At 44.4% G+C, this 15,345-nt stretch overlaps 1 protein-coding gene across 1 annotated transcript in view; it reads left to right on the top strand.

Moving 5' to 3' along the window:
• The window catches only part of LOC117807507 (mitogen-activated protein kinase kinase kinase 11), a 74,539-nt gene extending 60,099 nt beyond the window's left edge, over window positions 1-14,440 (top strand). Inside the window, exon 10 of the mRNA XM_034676826.1 lies at window positions 5,249-14,440. Within this exon, the coding sequence (XP_034532717.1) occupies window positions 5,249-5,847 (599 nt within the window). The 3' untranslated portion in view covers window positions 5,848-14,440. The remainder of the gene's footprint in view (window positions 1-5,248) is intronic.
• Window positions 14,441-15,345: the final 905 nt, after the last annotated feature.

Raw genomic sequence — 15,345 nt, forward strand, 5'->3', positions numbered from 1 at the left:
AAGTCAGTTTTCAGTCTTCCTTCATTGCAAAGTTGAATGCAAAACATTCGCCGGCTCAGCTGAGGCCACACAGATGGAAACGGCTTTATTCAAAAACTGCTAATAATCAATTCTTGACTTCCAAACAACCACAGCGTCTTCCTGTCCACTTCATCAGACACTTTCAGTTTGGCTTGAGATCTGAGGGCTGCAGTTAAACTTCTCTGACCAAATACTCAATCATGCTAATTCAAAATGGTGCAAAAATATCAGACAACATATCAGGTGTTGAAACTGAAGTTTGATTATATTAACATGATTCAAAACAGTTGAAACACTGTAAACGTTGGTGAACCCAGGAGACCAATTTTTGGACTTTGAAGTGAAATGTTGTCCCATTCTTGTCTGATAGAGGATTTCAGAGTCTCCTTTGTCGTATTTTTAGTTTCATGATGCTCCCAATATTTTCAGTGTGTGACAAGTCTAGACTGCAGGCAGGCCAGTTCAGCACCTGGACTCTTCTACTACAGAGCCATGCTGTTGTAATACGTGCAGAATGTGGCCTTGCTGAAATATATAAGGTCTTCCTGAAAAAGGAATTGTCTGGATGGCATCATATGTTGCTCCTAAACCTGTATATATTGTTCAGCATTAATGGAGCCTTCACAGATGTGTAAGCTACCCATGCCATGGATTCTTATTATCCCCATATCATCAGGGACGCTGGCTTTGAACTGTGAGCTGATAACAAGCCGGTGGTCCCTCTCCTCTTTAGAGCGGAGGACACAGCATCCATGATTTCCAAAAAGAATGTCAGATTTTGATTCATCAGACCACAGGACAGTTTTCCACTTCCCCTCAGTCCAGAGAAGTCTCCGTGTTTCTGGATCATGTTTATATCTGGCTTCCTCTTTGCATCGTTCAGTTTTGTGGATGTAGCGACAAACTGTGTTTGACTGTGTTGTCACAAGCAATGTTTTTTTGATAGTGATTTTGAGCCCATGCAGTGATGCATACTAAGCCCTGGCAGCACATCACCCCCACTCTCATGCACCTTCACTGGCTCCCTGTTAAGTACAGCATCTCCTATAAACTCCTCCTCCTCACTTACACTTCTCTGCATGCCCTCGCCCCCCCCCCAATACCTGGCTGACCTTCTCCACAGACACACTCCATCCCGGTACCTTGGTCTCCTCTCCATCCCCCGGACTAAGCTGCAGACTTTTGGTCACAGAGCCTTCAGTGTGGCAGCCCCTACTCTGTGGAACTCTCCCTCCCGACATCCGCAGCGCCCCAACCCTGGACAGTTTTAAAAAACAGTCACGCACCTTTTCTTCAAGGCCTTTCCCCGTTAGCTAGTGCTGTCCCCACCCATCCCCCAGGCCCCCTACATGACCCTTTGAAGCGACCTTCGGTTTCTTGAAACGCGCTATATAAATACCAGTTATTATTATCCATTATCCATTATCTTGACTGCTTATCCCGTTAGGGGTCACGGGGGGCTGGAGCCTATCCCAGCTGGCTTCGGGCGGAAGGCAGGGTACACCCTGGACAGGTCGCCAACCTATCACAGGGCTAACGCAGAGAGACAGACAACCATTCATGCACACACTCACACCTACGGGGCAAATTAGAGTGATCAATCAACCTGAGCATGTATTTGGACTGTGGGAGGAAGCCGGAGAACCCGGAGAGAACCCACGCATGCACGGGTAGAACATGCAAACTCCACACAGAAAGGCACCCGCCCGGCCGGGGATTCGAACCAGGAACCTTCTAGCTGTGAGGCAACAGCGCTACCCACTGCAACCAACCAGCACAATGTCCCTTTGGTACAGAGGTCTCTCCAGGTTCTCTTACCGTAGATGAGGAAATCCCAAAACTGATGAACATTATTCTGAAACTGTCGATCTATTCGCTCATGCAGTCTTTCACAGAGTGTTGCACCTCTTCCCACCTTTACATCTTAGAGACTCAGCCCCTCTGGAGTGTCCTTTTTAAACCCAGTCACATTACTGTCATGTTGCAAATTAACCTCATTAGATGGGAGATGTTCCTCCAGTGAGAGCAGCCAACATCTAAATAATGACTGTGAGGTAGGAACCTTCTGGAGCATCTAAGACCTCTGTTATAGTCAGCAAACCATAGCTATACATATCTTTTTAAGAAAATCCCTGTGAGAGGATCCATGGGGGAGATATCTGCTTCATCACTGACATTTTTCATTGTACGCGCCCTCATTTGCATTCTAGTTTCAGCAAATTTTCTCCCAGAAGTGAGTCAACGCATGCAAGTCAAGGATGCACACATGCAGCATGATAAAAGAGGGATTAGCATTCATCTTCCTCCTCATATTTATATATTAAAACCTGCAGTTTTCAGTCCTCGGGGGACGCATTTATATTTTTGTTTTGCATCATTCAGGTGACATGCGAGCAGACATTATCTGCACATCAGTAACACTTTGATTTACAGTACACTCACATGTTCCTCCCTGATGAGTTTCTTGGAGGCACTGGCACAGTTTGGAGCTGTAATGAAGGAGGGGATGGTATTGGTTGTTTGAAGAGTGAGCAGGCTTTGTGGAGGGCTTTAACAGTCCCCCATGGTAACATTTCACACTATATCTGCTTGGTTTGACTCACAAAGCCGGGGATTCTCCACAGAGAGGTTCTCACAGCTCTGCCTGCAGGTACGGAGCAGACATGCATCGCCTGTTTCTGCTGCTTACAGTCGTAATCTCACAAACCGCCGTGTGTTCATTACAGCGGCACACACAGAGGCAGAAACCCCTCACACAATTAAACCATGTGTGTTTTAGCTGAACATCTTATTATGTTTACTGAGTGTAATGACACAGACTTGGGTGCTGCACAGACACAAATAATGCCACGAGGATGCTGGCGGTGAATGTGAGCTTGAAGTAGAGAGATGAATGCAGAGGGTTTCTTCTCATGTGAGTCCTGATCGCTCTTTATAGTCAGCTAAAAAGCTCGGCAGCCTTGGAGAGTCGCTGTTGATGTAAATAACACTCTGTGGCAGAGAACATCACATTCGGAGGAAGCAAATGTTCTTTCAGGCTGATTTACACAGAGTTTAATGCTCCTGTCAGCATTAATTTACACTTGCAGGTTCGTCAGCTGAGCTGCACACGGCCACGTTGTGCTTAATTTACACTGATTGCATCAACATTGAGTGCTTTCATTGTATAACAGTCATGTACCACTCTCCTGCTCCTGCTTGAACCCATTTCTCCTATAGCTTTATGTGTTTTGCAGGATGTTAAACAGCAAATGCTTGTGAGATTGGAGCTGAACTCATAAAAGAGCAGCAGGGCAACAGTACAGCAGTTTGAGAGTAATTTGAAGATAAGCAATTAAAGCAAAACAAGAAAGTGAAAGGAAAGATGATGAAGAGGTTTAATATGTTGAATATTCAGCCTCTCTGCTGCCACTGTGTGACTTTGCTCAAGGAGGAGGACTCCACTTATCCTCCTCTCATATAAAAATGTCTGTTTACCTATCCTGAGGAGTTTCACTCAGCGTGCGGAGCTGTTGTTTAACTTCATCTGTGTCTCTGGAGGAGCTTCATAAAGTCCAGAAAATCAGGCTTAGAGGAGGCATTTGCTATAATCCTGCTGCAAGAACAGACATCCTAACATGGGTGTTAATGAGGCTTCTGGGCTTTTGTAGCCAGCCTCAAGTGGACACTCCAGGAACTCTAAAAACTGAAGGTTGCTGCTTCCTGCTGACTGAAATCATTTGATTGATAGCCTGAAAATGTGTGTCCTGTCTTCTATCATAGCTGCCATTAGGTTCCGTGTCCACTAAAGGTGCATTTTCGACCAAGAGTTCCAGGATCTTTTAGCCCCCAGAACTATATTCCCCTGAACTAAAAGGTTCCTGTGCCCCCATTGTTGTCTGCGTTTCAACCGCGGACGGAAGTCCCGTGTAGATTGTGCAAATCAGGCCAGTGACATAAGGAGGGAATAAAAAGTAAATGCACTACACCACCAGACCAGTAGAGGGCAGTAAAACAAAGAGGAATGCCATTCATCAAGGATGACACCGTATAAGTAGACAGACAGGCAGGTATCATTATGAGCTACACAGCAGTTAGCCTGTTAGCATGGAGAGACTCAGCTGGTGCTGTTTTAGATGATGCTATATTTCATCACAGATGGATTCACTGAATCAACACGTGAGAGGAGATAAGCACGAGTGGCAAAGACGTTTCAACACGGCTTTAAAATCCTTTTTAACTCAAAAAGCCGTGGCAGAGATTGGCCGGTGTTTTGGTTTAAACGGCGACCCTGTTAACTGGCAACTTTCAGCCGGATGCATCCCTCATTAAATATCTGATGAGGATATTTTGAAATCTTAATAAAAACTAAACTAGTTTGCATTCCCAGGAACTCCCTCTGTGTTTCAACAGCTGTGTAAACTCCACAAACACTGACACTGAAAGTCCCGGGACCTTTGAAAAGTACTACCCCGCAAGCAGGGGCTTTTTAGGGGGGAGATTATCTACCCCTGAACTAAATTTAGACCCTGGGTCCACCGGTCGAAACGCACGTAGTTCCGGGGTAAAGTTCTTGGAAAGTTGTCCTCTCCAGTTTCTCCACAGCTTCTTCCTGATTTCCTTTTCATCATCGTTGAAAGTAAAAGTAGAAAACTGGTTTCCTCGCTTGCGTTCAAACCCACAGATGTTGGAGGGAGACACCATCTCAGTAATGGTAGCTTGTTAAGTATCAGTAATTCCTCTGGTTTATCTGTTAAATGAAGGTCAGAACATTCAAAATAGGTGAAGATTAATCAGACAAGAGCGATCCTTGAAGAGGTGGTGAGTTGCATGATGGGAAATGAGAGATCCAAGAGTTTTAAAGCCTGATCTAAAGGTGGAGACACAAGTGTGATTTCCAACCAGTTAAAAAACTTTCGACAACACAGTTTTGGATAACACTGAGCTTTTATCACTGAATTTAAAGGGATCCAGGCAGACAGTAGACAGAACACCACATGATTGAAAGCAGAGGAGCATGAAAGTAGAATCAGGTAAAGCCAGCAGAGAACTCCAGCGTCGTGTTGGTGAATGACGCCTGAGTCCAACAGGTGATTTCTGTTTCAACTTTTCTGTCCTCTGCAACAAAATTGCAACAAAACCAGGACTAAGAGTTTAATGTTTGATCATTTGGAAGTTTCTCTCTCATGAGCATGAAAGTGTGACATCAGTTTGCTTTAAAGTTTCTTCTCTCTGTTTCCGTTTCCAGTTTTGGACCTGCCATTGTGTCAAGACACCCAGGACCCTGATGACAAGCCTTCAGTCCCCTTTTCTCTGCACCCTAACCCCGCCCTCTGGAGCCCCAAAACCCGTCGCCTAGAGGTCAGCGTCATCCCCCGTCCCCGCCCGTCCCCCATCCGCCCCAGAATCGACCCCTGGAGCTTCATCTCAGCCGGCCGCGTGAACTCAGGTGGCCGCAGCCCAAACCGCTCAGACAGCAACCTCCTGGGATTCCAGCCCTCCCCGACAAACCCGTTCCACAACTGCGACCCCTTCCCCTCTCCAGACTGTGACCCGTTTGCCCTCAAGGCCGACCCCTCGAGTGGCTCGGACTCGGCATCACCCTTTGACCCCTTTTCGGCTCCCTTCCCCACCTCGCGGTCCGCCCCGTGCTCCACTAACGGCTCGCCCACCCTGCCCTCGTCCCGCATCGCCCCTCTGAACCCGGCTGACTCGCCGCTCATAGACCTGGGTTGGGCAGCCTGTGGCAAACCCCTGGACGGAACCAAAGAGAGGGTTCACCCCCGCAGGACTCTGGGGCTCAAACCCTTCAAATCTCCAACGCAACTCAGAGACGACAGGTTCTAAAGGTGTGGTCTCTATCACAGGAACACAGTCCTGAACGCTTCCACTACTTCTGCACCTGAACGAGGATCTTACTCGACCCACTGAGGGTTCCTCTTCATCACCACAGGCCCTGTTTGTCGCCGCCCTGCTGCTTTGGAAAGCCAGTGAAAGGTGGTACATTGGATCGTGGGATGTTTCTCTTTGAACCAATACCTGGTGCTCGTTTCATTCCCCCTCTCTCTCTGTTCCTGAGTCCCTTTGAAGGAGCAGAACACAGATCACGCGTCCCATCTTCAGATTCTATCACAGTAGTCGTTTCCCCTGCTTTCATCTCCCCCTACCTTTGAAGCATTGCAACAATGCAGAGGTGGATAAGGCGGCTCGCACAGCTTCATCTGCCTCTACCTCTCTGCAGACTGAAGTGTTCAGGACGATGGGAAATTGGAGCGCCGTATTTCATGAAGTGTCTTTAATTTCTATCTCTAAGCGCTTAATCTGAAAGATGCACCGGTTTAAAAAATCAGCCCTGCATTTTCATGGAAGAAAATGTGGTGCTATGTGTAGACTTTTTCAAGGAAAGCTTCTCAAGCAGCAGCGGCCTGTTACATTCTGGGAGAAAGCCCTCAGAGTGGATATGTTCCAGGCAGGCTGGTGAAATCCAAGTCAACACCATGACCCAGGCATTCCTCTTGGAAGCAGATAACATTCCAGTCACATTCCCCGGGAAATGCCAGGGACCGGACCGGACAGATCATCGGGCTGGCAGGCGACACAGCATGGGAAACAAGAACGGGGGAGCCCTCTGCATTCCCTTCCAATGCCAAAGAATGTGACAATGTGAGGGCCGGGACAAAGCGCGTTTGCAAATCAGTTGTTTTTACCTCCGTGGAGTGGCAGACAGGTGGGGAGAGAGCAGAGATGAACGCAGATAGTGTTCAAAAACAAGCTGAGAATACTTCCCTGTGGGTTTATCTGTCTCATCACCGCCTGTCTGAGGCTGCGGGGAGGTTCAGCCAAATGCTTCGACATGTCTGTGTGGAAAACTTTACAGTCGGGTGCAGGAGTCGTCTTGCAAAGCCTGCCTACATTCATGCATGGTCATCCTCCCTTTCAAATCTCAAACAAGGAAAATCTCTTACACCACTCTGATATCTTATCCAGCCTAGAGCGACCTCTTAAGATCACTTTTCAATGCACTTTATGTGTTTTTACTTTAAAGACGACCCATTAATTCTTATTTCCAGACTTATATTTTTTAATTAGGACCAAAAAGAGTCACTTTGCATGATTCAAAGTCTGAAGAAATCCTGATTTATCTTACATTAGCTCAGGCTTTCTCTCAAACCACCTGTTCAGCGTCTGTCCCTTTAAGGCCCCATCCCTTAAAGCCTGCTTTCCTCTGATTGGCCAGTTTTCATCAGGGGATCAGAATAGCACAGCATGCAAAACTGAAGCTTTTAACATGCAAGGATAACTTTAATTGATGTTTCAGATGAACAGCAGACATTGTAACAATAAAATCAGTGAAAGTGGAGGACAGGAGAGGTGTCGAGGAAACTCCAGACCTGCTAATGATTGGGTTCAGTTCCCTCTGTCTGGAGCTGATCTAGCTGTGTCTCATTCCCAGTCTCTTTGTTTTACAGCCGGTGAGAGATAATGTGCAGAAATTAGCATCCCATCCAGACTAAAGCTGACCTGACCTTGTGGGATGTGGGCCGGCTTTGCAAGACAAGACCTGCGGGGCTCTCAAACTCTTGTGTCCTTGCACATTTGCTTTATCTTTCTTTTGTTATTATTTTATAAAAATCCATCCTAAATCATTTTAAAATTGCCCGAAAGAGCTGTCAGGAACATGTGGAGTCCTGATGAGATACTTTGAAACAAAACAAAACAGTGCAGGGAGAAGTTAAAGGTAGAGGTGCTAAATTATTGAAGTCTCAGACCAGGAAGAAAAAGCATAAATCAGCATTACTTAAAGTTTTATTCCTGCTAAATGTTTGGTTACATGAAGGCATAATGACGCTCTGCAGTCCTCTGGTTCTGGAGCATTAACATGCTCCATGTTGGTCAAGCATGTCAGCACCTCAAAGAGACCCACTTATGCACGATGCAGATCCCCCCCGCTCCCCTCGTCTCTGCCGGAGCGTTACCAGCTACAAATACTGATTGGGCTCGTCTCTGACACCGTGTCATTGGAAGACAATAACGTCTTTGTTCTGACGCAGAGTGAAAGCTTCGTCTCCGAAGGGGAGAGCTTTGTGATTAGTCTAATAATCCTAAAGACGAACAGAGCTGGCTGATAGGGATAATTAGCCTCTTGATAAGAGCAGGGAGCATTAACAAAGCGTTCAGATATTTGGTTAATTAATTTGCCCGGACGCTCAGGAAAAAAAGCACCCCACGTCCTCCTCCGAAGGTGTATCGAGCTGCTTCCTTCATCCGCTTACGTCTTGATTGAAGCCTTTTTTATTCACAAACTTTCAAAGAAGGGTTGAGCTGTCTTTCTTTCCTTCTAGCCTTTTTTTCTCACTCTGCTCGCCTGCTGACCGGATGAAATCTCACCTTTTTCTACATCCTCCCCCCTCAGGTGATGTGGGAGGTTTTCGTTCTTTCTTCTACATCCTACTCCTTTGCTTCCTGCTTCTCTGGAAAGTTTTCTTGAGGGCAGCTCTGTCCTGACACGGCGGAGCGCTCGGTTCAGCAGCAGCCGGGTTTCTTTCCTCTTCAAAAAAAAAGGTGATGATTCGAGAGGACGGTTCTTTTTGCAGAGGCAATCAATGTTTTAATTCCAACAGGAGCCTTGTTGTTTATTTCTGTTGCACCTTAATGTGTGTGTTTATCATCTGCGAGACCTCCATTAAAACCCGCCAGTATCAAAGCCACGGTGTGTGAAAGGTCTCAGAGCTCGGCTTCGGAGCTGATTTGACGCAGAGACCAAACTTTGTGGAGCTCATGGCAGCAGTAGGCGTCTCTGTTAGACGTAGATTGATTTTGAAACGCTGGTTAACATGCAGATTGGAGCAGGTATATCTGTCATGATAACCTCTGGTCTGATGGAATCGCTCACCTGCTCTCACCTGACTGAGCGCTCTGCCTCGTCCTCCATGCTGTGCAGAAGTTGGAGGTTTAATATAGATTGTGTCTCTCTCAGCAGTGTTCCCCACCTCTCCTCGCTCTCCTGTCCGCTCCGACAACATTTTACCGACGTGACAAGTGATGAGTTATTGCCTCGTCTCTTCGTGTCAACACACAAAGCCACAAGAGCTCTCCTCTGATAGTCATTAGGCTCAGATGGCTGTTGTTGTTGTCAGAGCTCTGCGGAGGAGAAAGGAAACACGGTGGAAATTGAGATGATTGAAACGTCTGGCAGATTATTTCTGTCACAAATTCTGCGTGTGTGTCAAGTATCCACTCCAGCCTGCCAGTCATGTCTCGTCTGTTTGTTCCGCTCTGTTCTGCACTTAGATTCTGATGTTGAAAAGTGTTACCTGCCGTTTTCCATCAAGCTTGCAAATGCCGACTGATTGATGAAATGTAACCTGCGCCAGCGGCTCGTCACCGTCCCTTTCATTTGTGGTTAAGTTATCGCCCATTGTTGACGTCTGAGTTTGCTTCCTTTTGAGCGTGGTTCATTTGAAGAGGCAAGACAATTTCAGAAATGAATATTAAACTCCATTTTTCTGCTTATTTTCTGACACAAATGTAGATGAAGTGAGACCTGCAGATGTGAAACACAGAGAGCTCTGGTTGGGAAGCTGAGGGAGTACTCAGGACATGTTTTCGGAAGTCTTTTGTGGACAGGGACGTCCATTTTTTGGTTTTGGCTGTCAGATTTAGGAACCATAACTGCCACTCGCCCGCTGCAGCTGACAGCAATAAAAAAAAAAAGTCCTGATGAGTTGTTTGTGACGCTCAGCTCTTCCAGGCGTCACCTCCATCCGTCACTGCAAATCAGCGTCTCCAAGTGCAAACTGACAGCAAGAATGGGAGTGAAAGCTCAGCAGGAGAGAACCATTTCTGGCCACCGGTGATCCACTCTCAGCGCCGCAGAGGCAGCGGGCTGGATTTGATGATCTAAATTCAAAGATCAAACTCATACTCTTGGCCTTAATCAGTGAATGGCAAATGGTCAATACATTACATGAATAAGAGCTAATGAATCGGCACAATGGACAAGCCAAAGGCCCTGACCCTCATCACACGAGAGGCTCCTCCTGAGCAGCGGTTGTGTTTCAGTTTCAGGGCGAGAAATCAGAGCTATTATCCTCCAGATAAAGAGCGCACGCCGCCAGCTGCTTATTTACGAGCTTTGTGAGGGGTGAGCGGCAGTTCAGCAGGGTTACGCTCATTCTAAAGCTTAATGCAGTGCATATGTTTACATGCAGACTAATTATATGAATGAACTTGATTAGGCATTTGATTCAACTCTAGCTGCAGTCGTGTAAAAGTTTTGAGCTCTTCTGTACTCTAAGCTGTAATAACACTAGAAATAATACTTTTTAAAGTGGACACATCTGAAGTTTAAAGGTTGAAAACATCAGCACTGAAACCATAAAGCTGCTGGAGGCGAACACACTAAGATGCCTTCCAATCTGGTGAATAAAACACATTTTGAATCCCTGTTTTCATCTGGAAAGATAGCTGCAGTGTGACCAATATGCCAGTATAAAACGAAGAGAGAGGTATTTCATTGTGCTACGGCATTTTACCCAGAAAATGGCGCTGTTCTGGATAAGTTTTCATCATGCACATGCAACTGCCACCATCACCAAATGCACATGACCTGACAGGATTGCAAATTTGGCCCCCTAATTGGATCATAATCATGCGTTTAAGAAAACATTTGGTATACTTACAAGTGGGCAAACCTGTTGATTGACAGGGCACACACCTGCACAGAACCTGCAGAGTGTAGACTTTTCTAAATGTAACAGACATCATCATGTACAAGGATGGTTGGAAGATAATAGTGCAATGGGAATGCGTTAATGCATGTCTGTTATGAAGCTTAAAACGAATATTTCTAAATCTATAACCAAAGGTGTCAAGTTGTTGATAATGTACAGCAGGAAATGCAAAAACAGGAAGATGCAGAATCATGGAGGAGTATATATCTGCTTTAACGGCCCGGCTACTTCCAGAGCAACAGTTTGTCACAGATAATTAACTCGACAACAATCAGATGACTTTTCTTTTTACTAAAAAGTGTTAAATCTATCCCACAGTTAGCTTTGTAGCCTCCCAAAAGTTAGCATGAAGCTTTTATGATGCACAGCTAATTGAATATTTCCATAAACGGTGAAGTGACATGAGGTAGAGCGGACCACATTAACATCAGCAGCACCTGATAAAGGTTGTCTGCACTGTATCTTGCAGTCTGTCAACATTTAATTTTCTAGCAGCCAGTCTTTTATCACAACATCAGCCCATACCTTGTTCCATTTTCTCTTTCTCATTCTCTGTTGTCGTGTTGGATGAGTGTCTGATGTCTACCTGCAGATCAATGATTGGATAAAGTTCCCACAAAGTCTACCAAGTCATTTAGAGTGCATTTGAAGCACTGGTCTGTTAACAGCAATAACAGACTGTGGAATGTTGTAACCGGCCAATCAGAAGCCCGAATTCCACAGAGCCGTGCAATATCAACAATCAACGCTAAATTAATGAGAGGAGTGTGTTTTATTTAAATAAAGGAGAAAAAGTTTTCACTTCCTTAAAATACATAAAGCTCTATATTTATGTGGTCCTTACACTCTGTGCTGGTGTTTGACCTGAAGGAGGCGAGCAGGACAAGTCAGACAAGGATTACATTTCTTAATCTGCTCCAGCTGAATCATGTTTTGTAGGAGCTGAGATGATAGGAAATGATTCAACAAGGATGAAGGCTGTTTTATCTTCACAGATGAAATCTTGCCTTGGCGGGTCAGTGAGGAGTAAATTCCAAAATGACAAAATTGATGGCCTGACATTTCAGCGGCTCTCACCCCATTTACCTTTGCTGCCTTCACTTGTGTTCAATTAAGTGAAGGTTACAAATATACCTGGTTATCAGACTCGTTTCAGCTGTCTCAAAGCCAGACGTCAGGGCCGCAGACACATGATTGCTCTCTCTGGCTCATATTAAACTGGAACACCTGCCCAGGCCTTTGTTTGGCATTAACAGGCCGAGACTTAATGATCAAATACAACCTTTCATTGACTGTACAGGAATCGCACATCCCAAAAGGGACGTGGACAAAAGCCACATTCACACGAGGCGCCACCAGGTGCCTAAATTAATGCCCAGCCTCCCAAAGTGTGAGTATTAGTCCTCATTCTTTTCAGTCTGTGCATCCAAGGTCACCATCTGCTGTCCTCCTTTCCTCTAACAACGAAAAACTGAATGAATGGACGCCATGAAAAGAGACCGATTCGTTTCCAAGACCACAGTGATGGCCCTTCGAAAAGGCTGCCGCTCTGATAAGAAAATAAACATGGATTTTTTCTGAGAGGTCATTAAGTCCAAGGTCCACACACACTCGCCCCGTCCACTCCGCACTGAACACAACAGCCCCTCGTTGTGATTATGACACTCAATTACTGAGTGATTGTCCTCGAATTCTCGAAGCCGTTCGATCTGGAAATTTCTATTGGTGGAGCGTTTATGAATGTGCTGCAGAGCTCAGGTTCAGTAAGCGGCCCTTGTGCCAAAAGTTTAAAGAAAAAATGAAATCCTGCCGTGTCCTCCGAATTGTTCACAGATAAAAGCAGTGATTTCTTTCAGAACTCTCTTCAGTTTGTCTACGTTATGTCCTGAGTCAGGGTGCAGAAGCTTGATCTACAGGTGCAGCTTCAACCAGAGATTACAATCTATTGAAGCTTTGTGATTCTACAACTATTTGGAAGTCGTTTCGTATTTGTCAGCAGCCTCCTATCACCTTAACCAAAACTTTGAAATGCTCAGAAGTTCCTCTTCCATTCAACAACTTAACACAGCGTGGTATGAATGCATTTTAGTGTAATAGATACTTTTGGAATAAATTGGCACCACGAGCAAAATTCTGTAATTCTGCAGCCAGTCAGTAGGGGCAGCTCTCCAAGTTTTGGCTTCATTTAGAGGGAACTGTTGTGCTGTTCAGAGGGGTCAATGTATTGTCATACTTTGCTTGGATTTTCACCGAAATGCTATGATCTTTATGGATTTGCGACTGTTGCGACGTCTTTATTTGAAGCACAAATTTGCAGGAAATATTCACCGAAGTAAAAATATGTAAAAGCAATATTTCAATTGTATCCAATGAATGATGCAGTGTCAATTTGCTGCAAATATTGAAGAACATTTCAGACCTCAAGTTTATGTTTAAATTGGTATACAGGAGGATGAAAGTTGCTTGAAAAGCAGAGGAAAAGTTCCATCGACGTGCTTCCAATGGTTACTTGCGTTGTCAACATATCCAAAATTAAAACAAATCGTCCAAAATGTCCTAGTTCCATTAAAGAGACATCCAGAACAGGTAGCATGTTGGTCCTGGATCAGGGCTAAGATGCTTCTGGCCCCTAACCTGATTAAAGTCGTCTAAGTCTGGGATATCATTCAGGCTAAAGTATTAGACTCCAGCTTGAGGGTGTTTAACAGCAGGTGGTCTCTTTCAGGTGCTAATGCTGGGCTTAAATAAGTGAACTCTAAATGATCCTCTGAGGCAATTTAAAATGGTTTTGGATGGTACAAATCCCCATGACTCACTGGTCAAATCTCTCTCTGTGCTGTAACAGGCTTTTCCCTCCGACAGCTTCCAAGCAGCCGGCTATGAGGACGTTTCCAAAACTTGTGCAAAGGGGGGGATATTTATGAATGGCCATCGTCTTACACACTGGATCAAACTATTTTTAGATGGCCATGGACGCAGTCTACCTTAGGATGATGGATTGATTGCTTCAAACTCTTTTTTTTTAGGTTTTCACTGGAGTATTTAAGATGTGTGTATGGGTGCTTCACGTGTGGCGCTAATTTTTACATTCAACTTCTTCAGTTCGATGAAACCTGTCATAATAATTCCTCTACACACACAAGTGTTTATGCAGCAGGAAGTTCTCCATAAGAGCTCAAATTAAGATAATAATGTACAGTCCATAAATCCCACTTCTTAAGAATCACAGTTTAATGTCCCCTTGAGGCACCCATACGGATTTTATGTGCATAAAACTGCTCGATAGAGAAGAGGATTTTTTGTCACTGCCCTAAAGTAGTGAACAAAGTTGGACCTCCTTTCTGTCTTTGTATCTCTTTGCTTTTATTGTCATCGTTCCAGATTCATTTCCATGTCTCATTATGTGTTTTATTACAACCTAGGCGATGTGATAACGCAAACTGTTGCATTGCCCTGGCAGCCATTTTTACATCTCTCAGTCGTCGGGCTTTGAAAAATTTTATTGCATTTTTGTGAAATCTCGCACTGGGCTGGGCCTAATCAACTGTTTTTATTGTTCTGTGTGTCAAGAGGACTATTTCTGTATACAGTATGTGAAAATGTTTTTATTTCTCTTGACTATTATAATGGGTTTTAACCTGTGGAAAAAAAAAACAAAGGAAAAAGCTCAAAAAGATATAAGACCAAATAAAATGTAACACTCCTGACTCTTGTGTTGCCTCATTCAGATCACAGTGGGAGACGTTTTTATGGTAAATCAGTGGTTTTTCATCAAACTAAATACATGAAATGATGTTGTTACTGTTTTACAAGCACAGCCGATCAATTTGTTGGTTTATTTATATTTAGTAATCTTCATTTGATGCACTTTGAGGTCTCATTGCTTCGTTTAGGAGTAAACAAAACCTTTCAGTGTACAATTTGTTGCTGTCTAAGGAAACTCAGGGAGAACATGCACACCATTATGCCCCTTGTTTTTTTTCTCTTGTGATGCACAGTAATTAATATATAATTTCAACACCAAAACAGATGTTACTCGATGTCTACTCAATTATGTGATTTTGAGCCTCTTAATGTTTCGATATAGTAACTTCTAAGACCAACACCAAAGGAATAAGGAGTCGATCCATCTGCAAAGTCCGGTTAGTTTGAACCTGATTTAAAGGTGTGAAACTAAGACATGTTTATATCAGTAATGGAGCTCCACAGGGCGCTGGTCTGGGTCCATTAGCACTTGTGTTACATTAGGCATAAAGTGTAGTAAGCGGGTTTAGACTTAACATTTTCATTTACGGTAAAGTGATGCAGAAAATGACATCAGCATTTGATAAAGATCTTCTGCCCTGTAACTTTTAGAGTATTTCTCAAGTGTTTATTTTTCAGTCATCCACTCCTTAAACATTGTCAAAGCCCATCACTTCATCCTTCGGTGTTTGATCATGTCTGTTTTATTCAATTTGGACAAAGTCTCATTCATTCCGCTCCTTGTGTCCTATAACCAACCTCCTGTTTTGGCACTCTCTTTTCCCTGCTGGTAATCGGTTAGCTATTAACCACAAATCCAAAGTTTTGTTCTCCAAATGATTTACACATTTATATAAAAAATATGCTG

The sequence above is a fragment of the Notolabrus celidotus genome, chromosome 23 (assembly GCF_009762535.1).
Source record: "Notolabrus celidotus isolate fNotCel1 chromosome 23, fNotCel1.pri, whole genome shotgun sequence".
Taxonomy (NCBI): Eukaryota; Metazoa; Chordata; class Actinopteri; order Labriformes; family Labridae; genus Notolabrus; species Notolabrus celidotus.